The sequence below is a fragment of the Pseudochaenichthys georgianus genome, chromosome 8, assembly GCF_902827115.2.
Source record: "Pseudochaenichthys georgianus chromosome 8, fPseGeo1.2, whole genome shotgun sequence".
NCBI lineage: Eukaryota > Metazoa > Chordata > Actinopteri > Perciformes > Channichthyidae > Pseudochaenichthys > Pseudochaenichthys georgianus.
Genome location: NC_047510.2, coordinates 29,783,834 through 29,804,874, shown reverse-complemented (window position 1 = coordinate 29,804,874; position 21,041 = coordinate 29,783,834). Strand labels below are relative to the sequence as shown.

General features: G+C 42.7%; 2 protein-coding genes across 2 annotated transcripts; one reads left to right on the top strand and one right to left on the bottom strand.

Annotated features, from left to right (window-relative positions):
* Positions 1–611: 611 nt before the first annotated feature.
* On the bottom strand, positions 612–14,600 carry znf598 (zinc finger protein 598). Its single transcript, XM_034089077.2, has 13 exons — positions 14,261–14,600; positions 13,135–13,247; positions 11,165–11,294; positions 10,574–10,785; positions 9,892–10,112; positions 9,470–9,563; positions 8,620–8,689; positions 8,071–8,179; positions 6,481–6,559; positions 4,995–5,914; positions 3,953–4,133; positions 3,380–3,527; positions 612–2,340 (listed from the first exon to the last, which is right to left on the bottom strand). The coding sequence occupies exons 1-13, from the start codon at positions 14,432–14,434 to the stop codon at positions 1,963–1,965; spliced, it is 2,829 nt and encodes a 942-aa protein (XP_033944968.1). The 5' UTR covers positions 14,435–14,600; the 3' UTR covers positions 612–1,962.
* A 3,741-nt stretch (positions 14,601–18,341) lies between these two features.
* LOC139434225 (rho GDP-dissociation inhibitor 1-like) lies at positions 18,342–20,742 on the top strand. Its single transcript, XM_071203899.1, has 4 exons — positions 18,342–18,393; positions 18,808–18,848; positions 20,178–20,235; positions 20,576–20,742. The coding sequence occupies exons 1-4, from the start codon at positions 18,342–18,344 to the stop codon at positions 20,740–20,742; spliced, it is 318 nt and encodes a 105-aa protein (XP_071060000.1).
* Positions 20,743–21,041: the final 299 nt, after the last annotated feature.

Below are 21,041 nucleotides of genomic sequence, written 5' to 3'. Positions count from 1 at the left end.
TAGGGGGGTCCGGGGGCATGCTCCCCCGGAAGAAAATGTTGAATATTCCATATTTTAAAGCATAAATCTGATGCATTTTGAGATGCATTTTTTTGCCAACCTGGGGAGAGCTGGAGAAACTTAACTTCAGCCATGAGTCAAAAATATTATGGCCTCCTTACTAACAAAAAGTACATTAGCCTTCAATCAGCCTAATTCTAATCAGTTCATCCTTGAAACCAAGTAGACGTTTGTGCCGAAATTGAAGAAAAATGTGCAATATCACGGTCTCGGAAATGTGAAAAAAGCAAATGTACTCCACCCAACGACGGTGAAAAAGATAAGAAATGACCGAGTTAGGTACAGATTGTTTAAAAGGCTTGAATGTAAAACTGTCCACATTTTAAGAGAAAGTAGAACAATGGGCTTCTGAGTACTATTAGAGTACGATTTAGGTACAATACATTTATTTTCGCATAATGTGCATTGTAACACATACTCGATATAAAAAACACGTAGCTTATATATAAAGACGAAATTTGTGTCATTATGCGGAAATGTATGCATGCATAAAACAGCCGACCATCCATCTTGTTTCCCAATCACCACACAAAGATTCAGAAACACAGTGCTGACAGAAAGAGCTTTATTGAAGACGGACAGAAAATAGAGTAAGCTGCTGTGTGATGTTAAACAAACTATTTACACACACACACACACACACACACCCAGGTGGCAGCGGTGCAGGTGAAAGGTCCTGAGAGATGAACAGATTGTGTACAGGAAGTAACCGGTCCCTCTAACAAACAGCGTAAACAAACCCAGTGTGCCGAAGCTGGAATTCAAGTGAAGGCTGTGAAAGATGACAAGGCTGCTTTGTGTTGCAAACGTCATGAAAGCACTATGGATTCCGTCGTGATAAATAATAATGCATGCCAGGGCTGCATAATGAATAGATATTTGATCAAAATCCAATCTGGACGAGTGCAATATCCAAATCGCAGTAAAAATACATTTGAATAAATCACTGTGGTGGTGCCGAGAAGTCCCAGTTTAAAAAATTGATTCGAACAGCTTCATTAAAAAACAAGGGTAGATGTCCTCTTTAAAATATATAAATATATTCTTTAAATCATGAATGTTTACCTTGATAAATCATAAACCAAAAAAAATATCCTTTATTGTTTTGTGTTTACCCTTTATCCTCAGAGTAGATGTACTGTATTATTTGTACTACTTCAAATAACGTACTCCATTTCATTGTGGAGTGAAATGTAGTTTACATTCGAACCCTTTTTCAACACCAGTCAACCAATTAACCACATCCAAATATGTGAAATGTATATAAAGAAACTGGTACACATTTAAAAATTAAAAATCTAAAATGTGATCATGTCCTGAAGTAGCTCACCGTCACTCCGACACGATCCATTCACTCACACCAGTCCTTCCTCCGCACGAAGCAACGAAGAGTTGAAAGCAAGTGAACAGCAGCTTCACTTAAATAAATATGGTGCTAAATATTTCAACCGAAACATATTTGTGTTTATTTTGTTATTTGTCCAAGCAGCCCCGCTGGGGAATCATACAAACTCAATCAGCCTTTTGACAAAACACTTTGTCATATCTGAAAGTGAGAGCTCAAAGCAAGGTAAAAAATGTAAATCAGTACAATTTCTTTTTTTTAATTATTAGCGAGCGATTCAAGTAAAGGCTTCGTTAAATAAAACGGACAGTCGTGTTGGACGTTGCCGGTGCCAGCTGGAGACGTCCTCAGAGTGGAAATAAGAGTCGAGATGGGGCAACTCTGTGTTTTTAAACTGTGAAAACTTCACTCAAACTATCAAAATGTTCCCCTTTGAAAGCAAATCACTATAAACCGTCTTAATCCCCCACTGGTTATGAGCCCCAAACTCGTGTGGTGACTACTGCAGGGGTGAATGTTCCCCGCAATTTCAAACGGAGCCGAGGAAACACGAGGGGCTAGCTGATGATACGGCTGATTGACTGCAAGGAAGGGAACTCCTCAGCCTCCCCCGTGTGCAAGGTCTTATGGGAGTTGAAGTCTTTAGGGGCCAGTACCTGTCTGCACGTGGGACACACCTGGCAGTCCAGCTCGGCGGCGACGTTGGCGGCGCTGCTCGGCGTCTGCCAGGCATTCTTCTTGTTCTTGTTCTTCTTCCCCACCCCCCCGGCGCCCGCCTGCCTCTCCAGCGCCCGGCAGTCGCCCTGCACCGCCAGGAGCTCCTGCTGCTTCCCGGTGTCAGGGAGCAGCACCAGCAGCTCGTTGAAGATGCGGTGGAAGTCGTCCCCGAGCAGCTCCTTACAGCTGCTGTGGTACTGCACGGCTGAGATCCCACTCTGGGAAGACAGAGAGGAGCAGGGTGAGGAAGACATCAATGCATCGTCTAATCCAGAAAACGTTCAAAATAAGGCACAGTACCGAACTATGGTTGCATCCTTTCAATAGTGATTTTTTTTATTTGTCAGACAGTGTATATATTTGTTATCTTGCCGGCAGAGTTCCCGCTAGCCGGTAATTACCGGACTATGACCGGCAAAATATGCTGAATATGAGACTGGCGGGCTGTCAAGAGAGAGAGAGCGCTCTGTTTATTATTCCCGTGTTATTGTAAGTTACTGTTCACTTTTGAATAATGTAGTTAATCTACTATAATTAGTTTGTTTAATATCGAATCATATCAATTTTTTTTAAAGCTCAATAAAAACAAAGAAGACCGTTGACCGGCACTTTTCTCATTTTGTCCGGGAGATTTAAACTTTAACGGACATTTTGACCGGCAAAAAAATATTCTAACAGGAACTCTGCTTCCCGGTCATCTGTACATTTCTTTGAACTCTCTAACGCCGGTTTACTTTTATTTCTATTTCTGTGCAATGTCTTAATTTGTTTGGATTAATAAAGTACATCTTATCTCATGGAACTCGATTACAGATCAGATTACTAAAGCACAGAATAAGGCGAGCTTTAGAGCAACAGACACAATAACACCTGTGACCACTTTTTGTACATGTCAGATCTTTGTTAGTATGCGTTCATATATCTTTTTGTATGGATGTGAATAAGAACATGTATCATGTTTACAGTTACAGTATTGTTACGTACACTTTTATTATTTTAATAGGATAGGACTGTTTTTTCATTAAGTCTCTTCTCAAGTGAAGTTTCTACCACATTACCATTGACCTGTGGTACTGCTGTATATCTGTGGCGGTCCCAACACTTTAAAGCACTGGTTGGTTTTCATGAAGTGTGGCGGATGAGGAACAGTCTTTGTATTGCCTTGTGTTAAAATGTGCTATATGAATAATCTTGCCGTACAAAATTAGACTGTTGTCGTTATAATTATTCATAGAAATACAAGTTATCATGTTGTACCTGTCTGAACTGTGCAGAGAGGTTTTTGAACTGGTTGAACTTTGACTCGTCGTTGTAGAGGTATTTCTTGATGGACGCGATCAGCTGCAGGTTCCTCTCGTGGAAATCTTCCGGCACCATGTAACCGCTGCTCTGCACCTTGGTGGGCCTGCGGTATGAGAATATGTGTTTGAATCATTAAATAAACACAAAAGGCCAATGCAGACATCAGCAAAGTCTTTGTCAAACAGACAAACTAAGAGATCGTGTTTTAAAACAGTAAACGTCTCGCTCTTACAAGGAAGTGGTTATCACCAGAGAGCCCAACTTTGAACGCATGGATGGATATTTACAAAATGGAGAGGATAACATCATCTGTCAATCACAAACTGGAACTAGTTGTGTCTGACTGATTTCGTAAAAACCTCATAATTTGTACAAACGTGTGATTTCACTATGAAGACCTGATCACTCCCTAACGTTCGGACCGACGAACTTAAGATGTACAATTACAATGTCTTGAAAAAACACTAATTGTTTGCTTCCAAATGTCAATAAAACATATTACAAAAAACAAAACAGTAAATGTCTCACGGGTTGACTTCAGTGGGGGCCGGCTCCACCACGTTGCTGTTGAGGGGGATCCCAGTGAAGCCCGGGGGGGGTTTAGTGGCGGAGAGTCCCAGGCCGGGTGGAGGGGGGGGCATGGCGGAGGAGGCTGGGGCCGGAGCGGAGGTCTTCATCGGGAAGGAGGACTTGAAGGAGGACTTGAAGCCTGAGAGAGAAACACACTGTGAGCAACAGCTTCACTCTGGGGCAGAAAGTAACTGCTGCACAATGTGGAGGAACTCTCTGGAAGCTATCCGCCACACTCCTGGGTCAATGTTCAGAACAAATTAGTCATGTAATAGAAAAATATGCTAAAAGTGTCATTTATATACACTTGTCGAAACAGTGCTTGGATAAGAATTTGTTGGTCAAATTTACTTTAATGTTTGATCCATATAATTTATTTTTTTTGTATTTATTTATAGAAGGACCATGCACACAAAAACATTCATCTCAGCAAAGAGAAGAGATGCAATATGCCAGATTATAGCTAATAGCTCATTTCCATCTGGTCCTCAGACAGGTTCATAACAATCAATAAACAAATAATAACATTGCATGATCTCTATCAGTCAAACCATTTTAAAACCTGATTTAAGTACAGCTCAATAAATTAATACATAGTACACTTGAAATACACTTGCATGATCTCGGTCTCTCAAATAGCAATAATAATAATAATGGCAATAACTTCAGTAAAATGTTAGGCAAGACTTCTTGAGTTGCATTTCAGGCGACTAACAGTTGATACATATATAAAAACAAGTTGCTTTAAATTCTCAGGCCTCTGTATTTGACCAAAGAAAACATACATCACTTAAATGTTGCTCCCTAGATAATTTTTTGTGGCAGAAAAAGGCAATGAATTATTTACCTGGTTAATTGTTTTCATCTACAGGTTCATTTTGACGACACTGCTTCTATCGCTACAGAATGATCACAATAACTGACTTTAAGTGAATACGTTAAGTATGATGTGTCGTAGCAAGAAAACAAAGTAATATAGAATGATATTTGAGTGTTGTACCTGGCGGAGGGTTCTTGGTCATGAGAGCGGGGAAGTCTTCCTCCTGATCGAGAGGAAGCTCCACCTTGGGATAAGGAGTCACCGCTACCGCCGGCTCCTTCTTCTTACTGACCGGGGGAGATTTCTCCTGGTGGCCGTTAGACAATACACTCGTCATCGTGGCCGTCACAGCAGCGGTGGAGGGGGGGGGTTTGTTCCGGATCTTCTCTGGGACGTTCTCCTTCTGTGCGGCCGTTTCCACCGACTTTACACTCGCCGTTTGATTTGTTCCCGATGTTGAAGACACGGGCGCAGAGGGAGCTGCCGTGCTGGTCTTCTGCTGCTGCTGCTGCTTCTTCTTCTTGCTGGCTTTAGAGGTAGGAGGCTCAGGGGTGGGGGCGTGTTTTGGAGGGAGGGGGGTCACAGTGGGGGCTTTGCTGTTGCCTCCTTTAACGGTGAGCAGAGAGGAGATGTCCGACATGGTGGGCACCGAGCGGAACACCTGCTGCTGCTGCTGCTGCTGCTGCTTCACTGCTCCTTTCTCGTCGTCCGAAGAAGGAGGAGAGCGGGAGGAGGCGGATTTGACACCGACCTTCATTTTCTTGCGTGAAGAGTTTGAGGAGGCGGAGAGGAGCTGAGGGCCGGAGGGGACGGAGGAGAGAGGGGGGGAAGGTCTGGAAGACGGAGGAGGCTGGGAGGCGGGTTTAGCTACAGCGGCGTGGCTGGACCAAGCAGATTTGGTGCCGGCTGCGTTTCTCAGGGGCTGGATTTTCGACACGAGTGCGGGGAAGTCTTCCTCTTGGAAAGACGAAGATTTCTTAGGCTGTGCAGAGTAAGCCGGGGTCATGGGCGATGAAACAGCGACGGCCGAGAGGCTCGGGAAGTCGTCTTCCTTCAAAGCAGCACGGGGTGTCGATAGAGTCGCAGGAGCTGGCTTCACACTGGAAGGGCACAAGACCGGGTTCATACACTTTTCACCAATGATTTTCCATGTCTTCTCCATGACCTTTACCTAATCTTCCATGACCAAAAACATTACCCATTACTCAGCGGTACCACTGAAAATGGTTTATTTTAACATGGAACAGGAAAATAAGGTCTGCATATGAAACATGTCGTGCCTCTCTAAAACAAATCAAATAGGCTTACTAGCTTCTACGCGCTGAAGCAACTCAAATCTCTCACCAGCAAAATACCTCGTCAGTTAAATGCCATTTTACGTGTCATTACTATACGATATTTATCATCATTATAGTATTACTATTTCAGCGATTAGATAAAATATAAATTATAGTTGATACTTTAATTACATTTCCATGACTTTTCCAAAACTTTGGGAAAAGTATTGTTTTCCAAAACCTTTCCAGGACCTGGAATTAGCGTTTTGAATTTCCATGACTTCTCTAGGTTTTTAATGACCGTAAGAACCCGGATAAGAGAAATGTTACATTGCAGTAGAATATATTGTATGATGAGGATTTCCGTTTGTACTTTGGGTAAAAATTACATTGTTAAGGCAGCTCCGCCTCCTAGCGCTGGGAAGTCATCCTCTCCGTCGCCTGGATTATCGCTCTTCATTGTTCTCACTGTAAAAGAAAACAGAGTGAGTGTTCCTGCTGCTGTTATATTGTATTTACTCGAGTACTGTACCAGGGTGTCTGCAGGAATCCTGAAGTCGCATGTAAAACCTTTGAAGACCTTTTTTAAGACCCTTTCCATACATTTTAAGACCTCATCGCCACTTGGAGTTTTAACCGGTTACCTTGGCAACACACTTTACCTCACATTGACTATATTCAGTATTGATTGTCCTTCCTCCTTATCTTCCAACCATTTGGACGCAAACTTGCATTTCTCCATAACGATGTTTAACAACCGGCGTAAACGGACCTTCGCTATCAAGCAGTGAGCGTGCAACGTCCTGTTCAGATGACGTCACATCCAACGGGATGCCATCAATAAACTACAGAATCACACGACACACCTACGCCATGATTACATTCAGGCAGACTGTAGAATACAACCTCTCTGGACAATTCATATACTTATTGAAAACAAGCTACAAAATGTAATACCTTGGAAAATGCCGTTTAATACTTTTTAATAGCCTTCATTTTCGCTAAATTGATTTATCAACTTTTAATACTTTTTAAGACCCCGCAGATCCGCAATCTAATAAAATAAATATTAAGATGCAGCATTTCGATGAACTGAAATAATCTGCACTTGAACTGACTGTACTAGCACTCAAGCAGCCAGTTTGACATCATGACTTGCTTGTCATTGTATTTTCATGTTGTTTAAAGAAAGATGAACTTTTCCACATTGCTTGCCGAAAGGGCAGATCAGCTGGCACTAGCAATGTCTCCTGCTGTGGAGAGCACCCTCTCGCTAGGGACAGAGGTAGTAGCAGATACAGCCAGGTAGCGCTTTGCTAACATGGCAACATAAGGATATTTGGCGTTTGTAATAGCTTTGGCTCGGTCTGAACTCTCTGCGAGTGGTGGAGGCTTGAATGCTAGCGGGAGTTGGGTTTGCACTTCAGTCTTTTGGTACCGGTGATATTCACGTTCGGGTGATGCCTTTTCAAATGAGTGTGCAAGTTTGATGTATTGCCAGGATTTTCGAGCTCAACTTTATCTGCGTTGGCCATTTCGACAGTTCCTCAAATTACTGACTACATTTGAACGCATCCCTCTGACCAGCTCTCTAGTATGCCTCTCGTTCAATGAAATGGCTTGGCCGCTCTATGACGCGTTGAACCCAATGTGAGCATTCGGTACGGGTACGTATACCGTTACACCCCTAATATATATATATATATATATATATATATATATATATATATATATATATATATATATATATACACACATATACACACACACACACACGCACATTTGGCTGATTCTGTACTTTGACTTGAGAGACTTTAAATGTAGGACTGTAACTTAGAGAGGATTACTTTGATATCGATAGAATGGAACTTTTGCTGAAGTAAAGGTTTTGAATGCTTCTTCCACCGCCGGTCAAAGCGCGACACGCCCCGACAGCACATGAACTAGTAGTTATACTTTGAATATCTCCCGTCTCTCACCTGGTGGTTTGATTGGTGCGCTCATGTTTCTGGGCTCCTCTGGTTCCGTTCTCTCCACCCTCTCCTCTCTGAGGTATTTTGGGGGGCCCCTCTCGTGCATGGCTCCCATCTCATGTATGGCTCCTCCCCTCTCGTGCATGGCTCCTCCCCTCTCGTGCATGGATCCTCGCCCGTGCATCCCTCCTCCTCTCTCGTGCATCCCTCCTCCTCTCTCGTGCATCCTTTCTCCTCTCTCCTGCATCCTTTCTCCTCTCTCCTGCATCCTTTCTCCTCTCTCCTGCATGCCTCCTCCTCCTCCTCCTCTCCCTCCTCCTCTCTCTTGCATGCCTCCTCCTCTCCCTCCTCCTCTCTCGTGAATGCCTCCTCCTCTCTCGTGCATCCCTCCTCCTCCTCCTCCTCGCTCGTGCATGCCTCCTCCTCTCTCGTGCATCCCTCCTCCTCCTCCTCCTCCTCCTCCTCTCTCTCGTGCATGCCTCCTCCTCCTCTCTCGTGCATGCCTCCTCCTCCTCCTCCTCTCTCGTGCATGGATCCTCTGTCCTGCGTGGATACCCTCTCCTCCTGCCGACGCGTCGCCATGGATGCCTTCACAGCAGCCGCCACATCCCTGTCCTCGTCCTCTCTGCACGGAACAAGCACACGTTCATATATATATAGAAAAAAACCAATATGAGACCAAAAAGGACAACAAACTGATTGGAATTTGACTGGTAAAGGTACAACCATGCTCATGGTGTGCACGGTAGGGTCAGATGCAATAGTGAGGCCTTTAGGGGACAGCAAAGTGCTACGTTTTCATAACATAAAATGTTTCATAAACAACAAAGGCAGCATTGTTGATTGACACTCACCCAGGGCCGGACTGGGACAATAAGTCAGGCCGGGAATTATACACCCACCAGACCACCAGGCCACTACCAGTTTGCTTTGGTGCCATTTTCGTGGATTTTCTCCACATTAAGTGTTAGACATTAGAATGGACTATTCTTGTCTGTCACATCAGTGGCGCAAGTTGCGCAACTGATGCGGTATTGCGCTACGGTGAAATAATTTTGACCGGACACTTTGACTGGAGAGATTTAGATTTGCCGGTCTTTAGCATATTTTACCGGTAGTAGTCCGGTAATTACCGGCTAACGGGAACTCTGACACACACCCTCCCGAGCTTGAATGACACACAGAGACCAATCGAGGGCATTAGTATGATCTGTTTGAAAGTGTTCATGTCGGCAGACCACATCACGTAGACAGCCAGTCACCCGCTGTGAGGCAGAGTCAGACCCACATTTGCGCAGCGTTGCGTTCACAATACATACATAAAAATGTCCTCAGGCCACTTAGCAGGCCAGGCCATCGGGAAACCTCCCGGTCTTCCCGATGGCCAGTCCGGGCCTGCACTCACCGAGAGTACCTCCAGCTCTTCTGTCCCCCCTGAAGCCTTCCTCTTCCCCCGCGAGCCTGACGCATCTCATCATAGTCCTCACCTGTCAGCATGCCTAAGGACACACGGACACACGGACACACACACTTAACATTCAAGGCCTTCAAACCACTATAAGAGGGGTGCAGGAATGAGTCTTAAACCCAGAAATGAGTTAGCTTTTTAGCACTCATCTTGAAGTCAATGGTTTTTAGAATGCATTTGTGGCCAGAAATAAGGTCTCTGGAGCTAAAGAGATTTTCACGTTTTGTTCTACGACATAAAATACAGCAATATTCCAGAATCAAATGGAAAAACCACATTGCTTTTCATCGAGGGAGCCCATTGCAACGCTATACATTCTCCTAATATAGATATCAGTTTCAAAAAACACGTTGAGCGACCTTCATTCCTCCGGCCCTGCTGCCTTGGGGCGTAGTTGAACTGCAGGTCGATCTGTCGGTTCTGTCGAGCCTCCGCACGGTTCTTGCTGTGCTCCGCGGCCTTGTGTGCCTTGTAGTCGATCTCGGAGCGGAATGCATGGGTGAACTGTTCTGTGGCGCAGCGGCCCTCCTCACACAGGTAGTGACTATCTCTGAAGTGCTCGCTCAGGTACGGGTAATCACTGTGGAGGGCAGGGTTAAGAGAAAGGGGTGGAAGAAGTAATGAGATTTTAGACGCAAGTAAAAGTTGCCATACTAGAATGTAATGAAGTAGAAGTCTAAAGTACATTGAAATCAAAACAAGTACATACATTTTTTTAATTTAAGTACAAAACATGGGTAAATGTACTTATTACATTCCACCACAGGATCAACACTGGCTTGACCTACAGAGCCACCACAATCCTTCCTGTGTGTGTGGCCTTGCATTACTATCCTTGCAGGGACCTACATCTGTTTACACAGTCACGTGTGGGGACTCGCCTCGGTTACGGTTAGGCATGTGTTGGTTATGGCTAAGGTTAGGATAAGTCTCCAGGAAACGCATGTAAGTCAATGTAATGTCCCCTGAAGTGATGTATACATGGTGTGATGTATACATGGTGTGTGCGCGTGTGTGTGTGTGTGAAACATCTATACACACCTGTAGTATTCCTGGGAGCCGTCAGCATCACAGAAGTGGCAGAAGTAGTGGTCCCTTCGCAGGTGTTTAAGCAGCTCGTCGTTGTCGAGGTAACGGTCGTCACAGAACTTGCAGAGCGGGTGTCCTCGGTGACTCGTGTCGTCGGGGTCGCCGTGCGCTCGGTGACGTGCCAGCTCCTTACGGTTGTACCATTTACGCTCATGACAGAAGATCTGTGGAATGGGTTAAAGTTAGTTTACAGGACAATCTATACATAACATGCCAACAAAATGTTCTAAAAGGTTGTTTGTACTTTATTTACAAGCCAGTGATTCAGTGTTTGGAGATCCTGAATAACAATAACTGTCTTAGTATCCCAAAAGTTCCTTATTGTCCCAATCATGACATTTAATCAAAGCTTTGAACAGCTTATACGCCATCATCTTGTTGGTGGTCCACACCCATATGTGTGAAAATGGCCAGAAAACCTATATTTGGTCAACAACTATATGTCAATCTACTTATTGCATCCATTCTGATCAGGACTGCTTTTGCTACAAGGGTTGTATCTCTTTGTTTTTGTTTTGACACTTATTGACGACACAAGTTTACCTTGAGATGTTTTGTGCAGAGTTTGCAGCAGAAGAGCTCATGCGTCTTCCGCATGTGGTGCTCCAGCTCCTCGTACTTAGAGAAGACCTTCGGCTCTGTACAGCTGAGACACTCTGGCAGCAGCAGATGCCTGATTTAAAAAAAGACACACCAAGATCAATTCAATAAGTGTCAAGGTCGAGCAAACATATAAACAAAAATCTAACCAAATGAGCTGATGGCAACAAATACAAATGACCGAGGACACAAAGTTATTTACATACAGGAAAAAGAGTGACCAAACAACAATCATACTACTGTTTGTTTTAGTTTTCGTTGACTTGAGTCATTTAAACAAAGGCTTGCCTTTGTTGAAGCAAATAAGCATTTTACTACTGTTGTTTGACAGATTAAAACTCTGTATCTGGCTGCTCCATTTATTTGCACATCAAACATTGCACACACAACTAGGAATGCTCCGATCGCCGGTGTCGGTACCATATGTGTTCGGGGTACCATATGTGTTCGGGGTACCATATGTGTTCGGGGTCCGTCTCTTACCAATGACGTCACGCATTGTGATTGGCTGTACGGTAATTTACCCAGGGGTGCTCGGGGGAAATCACATCTACAGACCAAGACGAAGCAAATGGAAGTACTCCCATACTCCTAGCGTGTGAAAATGTTTGTGAAAAACGTGTGCAAAGTCTCCGAAAACAGAGCAGTGGCTGCGATGCTAGCTTTGCGGCTAGCGGTTAGCATTTTCAATGGAAATATACATCGAAAAACATCATGTTTCAGTAAAAACAAGGCCCCACTGATCATCTACTCTAAGTCGCTTTGGATAAAAGCGTCAGCTAAATGCAATGTAATGATCAAAACACCCCGCTATACTCTAGACAGCGCCCCGAGCACCCCTGGGTAAATTACCGTACAGCCAATCACAATGCGTGACGTCATTGGTAAGAGACGGACCCCGAACACATATGACAAACTCAGTTAATGGAGCTCATTCACTGGCGCTTCCACAAACAACAACAAACACAATTATTACATTAAAATGAAGTACATTATTCAAGTTTACATTAGATTTGGATAATAACACGAGAGAGAGTGAGTCTCTCTCTCTCTCTCTCTCTCTCTCTCTCTCTCTCTCTCTCTCTCTCTCTCTCTCTATCCTCTCTCTCTCTCTCTCTCTCTCTCTCTCTCTCTCTCTCTCTCTCTCTCTCTCTCTCTCTCTCCTCTCTCTCTTCTCTCTCTCTCTCTCTCTCTCTCTCTCTCTCTCTCTCAGTGAAGAATAAACATATTTATAACTAGTTTAGCTAGTTCCAGAGGTAGATACAATAGCTAAGTGTGTTAGGTCTAATTCTTTGTGTGTTGCTCCGCTCAAAAAAAAAAGTAAATATTGGCATGAAAGACAGTTTTTTTTTTCTTCATCACAATGTTCTAGGGCTAAAACATTTACTCTAAGTTTCACTTCATGCCACTCTTTCTTTCAGTGTTTTCTTTTTACAGTTTCTATTCAGTGACAGTGGTCTAAGTTTCAGTTCCCTGCCACCGCTCTAGTAGCACACCAGAAGCAGAGACACAAATGTTTTATGTGAGGGACAGAAATGAGCTCAAAGCTAAATCTGGCACTGTTACGCTTGATATATTTGAATGTTTTAAGTGTTCATTACTGTGCATTGTCCCTGCCAAATAAACAATAAAATAAAACATATTGGTGTAGTTTTTTGGAAAAGCTAACTTAGTTTTTAGAAGCAAGAGTTAGTTTGGTACTTGTGGGTTATCGGTCGCCACTTTTAAATTGCGGGTAGCTGGCTCCTCCACATGAACTTGTTCATTTCTCAAAATAACAAACATGAATCCTAGGGGTTAGGGTTATTTAGAGAGTCTGAAAAAAACAAAAAAGTGGCAACAGATAACCCACAAGTACTGTTAGTTTAAATCATTATAGTGCAAAATCACAAAGAATGTAAAAGAAGCCCTACCTGTATTGGGCGTAGATATTCTCATCACAGAAATAGATATCATGCTTCTTCTCACAGGGGAACTGCTGGTAGGGTAGAGACGAGAAGGCCGCTGGTTTCTTCACAAACACCACCTGAGAATCACAAGACCGTAGGAAATCAGAAATACTGAATATCTCACGCAACACACACTTTTGAGGGAAAGTGGAGGGGTAATAAAGCTACATTGCCCTGTCAAAAAAAAAGACTGTAAATGCTGCTCCTGTGACAAAGATCTTATGTAATGTATCCTCTGGAATGATGTGAATGCTGTCAATATATGAAACCCAACAAGTTATATATGAACACTTAAAGCTTTGCTAAATTAAGCAGTTAAAACAATGCTATTACAGCAACAACCAGCTGTAATTGAACATTTCACAATATCTTTATTCCAGTTGCTTACAGCTACAGACTCTTTTAAAGGAGTGGTGGGTATCGAGGCCCTTATTTGTATGACACTGTCAGGTGACGGAAATCTAGAAAGCTAGCTTTAAGCCACATGTATCTGAGACCGAATGGGATACCTGTCGACACACAAGCCAATTACCTTTAAAGAAGGTCCAGCATTTAGTTAAATAAACAGCAGCAGAATAGCAACCTAGCGACCACCGGTGAGCCATTTAACCTGCAATGGTTTGTTTGAGAGGTGACCATGGGGGAGGTGACAGGCTGACAGCTAACATTTTTCTACCAGCTAAAGCACTGACAGTTCACTGAATCACACATTAACTGTTACATTACGTCAACACGATAAGCCCATTTCGACTAGCACTGTGTCATATTGCTAACTCAATGTATGAACCACTAGCTAACCTGCTAGCATTAGCCACCTTAGCTAACTCAACGTATCTCAAGGTAAGAACCACTAGCTAACCTGCTAGCGTTAGCCACCTTAGCTAAACTACTGACAGCGAGGGCATACTATGTTAGTATGGGCAGTTGGTAGACACCGCTTGTCGCTACATCATATACCAGAAATGTGTTTGAATCCAGCTAAGAAGTTATCATAGACGTGTTGATATTTGTTTATACAGTACAACTAGCAATAGAATGCGGCCTAGTTAGCACCCTCATCCCCGGGGCACAGTGAAGGAGGAATCCGCACCTTGTCGAGCTCCTCCCGGCAGACGGCGCAGTACTTCTGTTCGCACAGCACCCTCATTTTGGTGGAGCAGCGGTAACACACCGGGTGATCGCATTTCCCCAAGGCAAAGATATCCACCTCTTGGCAGCACAGAACGCAGTGCTTCTCGGTTTCCTTAGTGTTTGATGGAGCCATGGTTGTGAAAAGGCACGATTTAACTTTAGCACTATTTGTTATTAGGGGAGAGCCACAGACAGCCGATGTTGCGCAGTTACGTAATGAAGAAAGCCTGAGCTACTGCCGCGTCACGTAAATGGTGTACTTTAGATCTGTAAAGCATGTGGATGGGGGCCCTACCTTCCGGTCCGGTGCTGATAAGACCCATCCATCTGTGCAGGAGATCTTGACTTTTCCACGTGTCTCCCATGGTGTGCCAGGCACTTTGGGAAGACTGATAGGACACCGGTCTGAGCTGACGTTGATATGAATGAAGTACTAAACTTTGGGAGTTTGAAAATGTGCCATAAACTCATTGACAATAAACACACGCAGGTACATATTAGGATATTTGTTGAGAATGTGTCAAGATCAGAGGGAAGAGAACCTCTCATCTACTTTAATAATTGATCAAATACAAATGAACATGATAGGCTATATATAAAAATGTTGTCTGATGCTGAGCCTTGGTCTTTTTTCTGTCTTACATTTTTTTACGATTTCAAATCTATTTATTGTTCTAATTGTTGGTCACTTGACCAAAAGACTTTCAAACTTTAAAGGTCCCCTATTATACTGTTTTTCATCAATATATTATAGGTCAGATATATACAAAACATGTCTCTGAAGTGGTTGGCTCCAAACACCAAACAGATCACGCATTGTCATAGTGGCCAAAATCCGATCAGCTCATTTTCGGACAGGCTTTTATAGAAATGGATCAGGACAAAAAGAGAGAGAATATTTTTTCCTGAAATTTTCAGAATCTCTTTACACAGAGGGGACACATGTTGATGTATAAAATACATGAACAAGTGGATTTTGCATAATAGGTGACCTTTAAAGAAAAAGATAATTTTTACTCTCCACCGAGTGGATTTTGAAGGTTTGCCATTCACATTTAGTGTGCAGGTCATTATTCAAAGGATCATAATTAGAATGAAAGTATGAAAGGTCTTTGCAGTATCAGAAGTGAGCAGAGGAAAGGTGATCTTACAAGAACCGACAGCCCACAGTGAGAAATACTACTACATTTGATATATACTGATAATACAGATTGATTACACACAACCACCTCCCACCACTTCTCCCAGTCTCCACTAGATGTCAGAAAATTGACAGATTAAACACTTGCTTATGTACCTTTACCCACATTTGCCAAAGTACCACAATGCCAAAACTCAGCTGTTACAAATGTAAATATAACAAATTAATTCAAGCTGAAACAAGTGGTAATAAGTAGCAATCAAATGTGGTTGAATTCAATGCAGCTAAGTCACTTGCAGTCAGTGATACATCTGTAGCCTGCCAGTAGAAATACAATGTTGCGCATGCTTTATGTTTGTAGCATTAGTAGTGCATATTAATGGTAACATTCAGCACCATCTGTCTGTCAGCATGTATTTGGATTTATATATTCATGATGCAACTTTTGGGAAGATCTTATGAACTGTGAAACCAAAATTGCATCCATTTCTCTTTCACCTTCAGTTTGCTGGTTCTCTCAAAACGGTCAAAGAGTTACATTAAAAAAAAGACACTACTCTCATTTCTGTATGATTGATATAAAGCTACAGACAGCATTCAGTTAGCTCTGCTTAGCATAAAGTGTAGAATACGATACGATACGATATTACTTTATTGTCAGATCAAGTCTGAAATTTGACTTGCGTCACAGCAGCTCCATGTCCAACATCAACAGACAAATATGCATACACAAATACATGAAACACAAACATTTAACATAACAGCACAATCAGTGAGAGAAAAGCTGCTCAAAGAGCCTTCAGCGTGCATTTGGTCTGGGATTTAGCTCTGTTTTTACTGTGAGGACTGACTGATGCACAAAGGAGTGCTTCAGTCTGACTTTATTGAATCGTGGGACCCTGTATCTCCGATTAGATGGTAGCAGTTCATATTCACTGTTCAGAACATGGTTTGGGTCGGAGATGATGTTGTTGGACAGCCTCACTAGGTTGTTATGATAGGCTGAGTCATAGAGTCTCTGACAGGGTTGACCAACAATCTTTGAGCAGATCTTTAACAGGTGGAGCAGTTTTGATTTTAACGCTGCCGACAGACATTTGTACCAGGTAGTATTGCAGTACTGTAGAATGGACATGATCACAGATGTAAAGAACAACAGAAGAATTTCTCTGCTCGCGCCAAAAGACCTAAGACGGCGGAGAAAATAAATTCTTTGTTTTGTCCTTTTGCACAGATAATCAATGTGATCCTTCCATGACAGCAGATGGTCAATAATTACACCCAGGTATTTGTATGAAACTCCCTGCTTGATCTCATCTGTATGGATGACAATGGGGACTTTATGGGAGTCAGATGGTGAGCCAAAAATGATTTCCTCAGTTTTCTTGGTGTTGATCTCAAGAGCATTGTTATCAGTCCACTCGACCACCTGATTTACAGCCTGTTGGTGCAGCTCAGGGTCGTCTGTGTTACTGAGCAGAGATATTATTGCAGTATCATCAGAGTACTTAATGATGAATTGATTTGGTGTGTTGGTACGACAATCATCAGTGTAGAGAGTAAAGAGCACAGCTGAACTCACGCAGCCCTGGGGGGCCCCTACATTGGTTGTGATGGCAGATGACAGGGTTTTGTTAACCTTCACAAGTTGCTCTCTGCTGGTGAGGAAAGCAGCATACCAGTAAGTCAGGTATGGATTTTACTTTAGAACCGGGGGGGGGGAACAGCCAGATCCGGTCGAAAGTCAACAAAATTCACCTACCAGCTTCTTTAAAACAAATGTATTAACATGTTGTATCTCGCTTTAAAGTGGTAGCTCTGCATTTGTAAAAACAGTTATGTTTCCAGTTACATTTATTTTAACCCATTCATGATTTTAATTCTAGTTTTTTCTAAGTATTGTCTGTCAAAATCTGAATTTATAAAGTAAATAAATCTGTAAAATAGTGGAGTAAAAAGTACAAAGGATACTAAGTTAGTAGTTTAAAAAGAAATACTTGGGTAAAGTACAAGTATCTCAAATGTATACTAAAGTACAGTCTTGAGTAAATGTACTTGAGTCAGTTTCTACTTTGTCGAGTATACCCTGTTTACAGAATTGGGAATCTTTGATACTTTCAGCTGAAAGACTTGCTTTGATTGGAATCAAACAAGGAAAAAAACAACTATCCAACCTTGTGGGCGGTGGTGGCGAAGTCGATAGGGACTTGGCTTGGCAATTGGAAGGTCACCAGTTCAAGTCCCGGCAAGACCAAGTGCTACCGAGCGAGGTGTCCCTGAGCAAGGCACTGTTCTACAGCTCCCCGGGCGCCGTTAACTGCATCCCACTGATCCTAACACAGGATGGGTCAAATGCAGAGAAACAATTTCCCCACGGGGATTAATAAAGTATATACAAATCAAAAACCTGTTTTTACAGCAGGGGAGAAGTGTGACCTGTGGCAACGAAGGGATGGGTGTTGTACCAGGACCTGGCCGGCAAAAGAGAAAACTGGTGGTGCAACAGTCAAACACAGAGTCAATGTTCTAGTAAAAAAGGCCTTCTATTTACCCAAACTAAGAATCCATTAAGAAACAAGTTTACCATAGCTGCAGGTCCCTAACCAACTTGGATCAGAAACAACCGTCTTCATGAGTAGGTTGATACTCTTTGTATCCATGCAGCCCTCGTGTATTGCTTACATACTGTGTGGATAAAATATAAAAGATGTATTGTTTAATTTGTTTTAAATAGGCATTTATAGCGTACAGTTCAGTAAGAAATATTGACCTGGACAGACATGAGAACATTAAGAGGATTCCTGTATATAATGAGCGAATAAAATAAAAAGTGTAAGAGTGCTTTAACAAATGGACAATTTCTCTAGTTATTGGTGAGCCAAATGTCCAGGTGATCAGAATGACCCTGCTGAGTGACGAGGTTCCTCTACCCATGATCATAGACCTGACCGGTACACAACACATCTTTCAGTCTTCTCTTTGCGGTGTTGCTTTCTACCTAAACTCTGGCTAGTTGTGGATGTAGCAGAAATCCTTTATTACTTCCAAAACAGGGACATTTACAAGTGGTTCTAAACCTGTGTGTGTGTGTGTGTGTGTGTGTGTGTGTGTGTGTGTGTGTGTGTGTGTGTGTGTGTGTGTGTGTGTGTGTGTGTGTGTGTGTGTGTGTGTGTGTTAAGGGGCCCTATTATGATCTGGGGGTGAAAGTGAGTTATTTCTCCAGATAGTTATTTCTAATGCATTTGTGCTTTTTGGAAAGTATTAATCAGCAGCAGTTTGATCAAGTTGAGATGCTGCAGCAGGTGATGACCCATACGCATGATTTTGACCATGACTGATGTTTGTTGTTGTATTTGTTTGTGCAGAGCTGGAAGAAGCGTGTTTCAGAATAAAGATAGACTTCAAGGTAAAATGGATAGAAGAGAGAGAAAGGAGACCCTGCTGAGTAAGCCTCCCCCCCCATGTACTAACCTTTATATATACAGTCTATGGTACTAACTGATCAAACCACAATATAAAACAAGACCAATCTCAAATATCATTAATATTTTTAGTGCCGTTTTATTTATCTCAACAGCTTCATGGATTTAGATTAACCGTTGTATTAACAGATCCCTGGAGGATGAACCATGCAGAGCATAAATAGATGTCCCTCTAGCACCAAGAGGTTTACATTTGTGTTTCTCGTAAAATACTTCATATATTGGATGGATATTGAAATTCCCTTAGACGTTTGTGTTTTTCTTCAGGATGAATCACTTGATGTGTCCCAGAGGATTCTCTTTAGCATTATCAGGTCAAATGTTTGGATAACACATCCTCAGTTTGTGTTGTACCTCAAAAACTGCAATATTCTAAAAAAGTTGGTGCTTGTGTGTGTGTGTGCTTTTGTGTGGGTGTCTCTCTCTCTCCCTCTGATTTCCCCAGGTGCAGTCTGTTTGTCTCCAGGTGCAGTCTGTGTGTCTCCAGATGCAGTCTGTTTGTCTCCAGGTGCAGTCTGTGTGTCTCCAGATGCAGTCTGTGTGTCTCCAGGTGCAGTCTGTGTGTCTCCAGGTGCAGTCTGATTGTCTCCAGGTGCAGTCTGTTTGTCTCCAGGTGCAGTCTGATTGTCTCCAGGTGCAGTCTGATTGTCTCCAGGTGCAGTCTGTTTGTCCCCAGGTGCAGTCTGATTGTCTCCAGGTACAGTCTGTTTGTCTCCAGGTGCAGTCTGTTTGTCTCCAGGTGCAGTCTGTTTGTCTCCAGGTGCACCCTTTCCCCAATCAGCGCCTCCATAAAGGACCTGAGGAAGGCTGCAGTGGTCTCCCCTTCTCCTCTGGCTGCATGTGTCCTGTAGTGTAGGGTCTCTGTGTGAGGCCTAGGTGAACCGGTGTTCTGCTAATTGTTAGGAGATGTGCTCCAGTGTGTATCTGTGTATTGTTTTATGTTAGTCACTTTCTTTTGAGAGAAGTTGTCCTTCGTTAAGCTTGTTTTGCAAGTTGGCTGGTGAGCCCTTTTTCTTTTTGTTAATTAAAAGACCTGCTTATGGCTTCAGAGATCAGTTTCCTCTCGGCCGGTTATTTTTTCGTGCTGTTACTTCCCTTTGTGCCCCTGGATCTAAAAGGGAACATAACAAAGACTAACCGAGCCCATAATGATACAACAGTGTTACTCCAGCTAATCTGCCTCCTTCGAGGTGCCCTGTTGTCAGGAACAGAAAGAAAAGCTTTGGAGATTTGATGAAACTGTGTGTCTGCAGGTGAACAGAGAAATTGCGTCTGACCTGCATCATGTGATCAGGAGAAAAGGAATAAATGGTAAGTTCAATTTAGTGTAAATGAAATTAACTGTTGTTTAAACAATAAACCATGTAAACATGTCACAGGAGAGCCTCAAAATACAAATATCAACTTGAAATGTAGCATAATGGGGCCTCTTTCACACAATTCATATGATATGTCAGCTTTTGTATAGAAAATAAAAAGACGCGGCGTGGTTAGCTTTCTTTCCTTCCAAACCCACTCCCCAACCCAATATTTCAAATGACTTCACTTGAGGCAATTGATCAGACGTCACACAGCTCCTCCTGAATCCACAGCTTTGTACAACTTGTTTACATATTGGTTGGTCAAGTGTTGATGTTGTGTCTTCCTGCAGTGGACAAACAGACTTACATGGTGGGAAATGACTGCCCAAAGGAAGAGGAGCAAGAGTGTCTAACCCCGGATGATGAGGCCCCAAAAGGCAAGATGGCACGAGGCCGATATCGGGTCAAGTCCTCGTTCTCTGACGATGATACAAATGTCTACTTGAACTGGGAGTGAGGCTTTGACATAATAATTGACTGGAGTGGATAAAGAGAGGCTCTTCTATCTTTTCTTTACCTGTCTGTCAAATGGAGCTGTCTTACAAGGACTTTTAGTTATTAACATTTATATTCGTGTTCCTGATCATTCAACATCTGCACCTAATGCAAAGGGAAATGTGATATAAACATATCATATATTGCATAAATGATCAAGTACTACATCCTCAAATATTAGTGTCATATTGAGTATCCTGTATTTTTTATAAAGGCAATTCAAACAACCTGTAAGATGTCTCTTTTGAAACACTTGTCCTC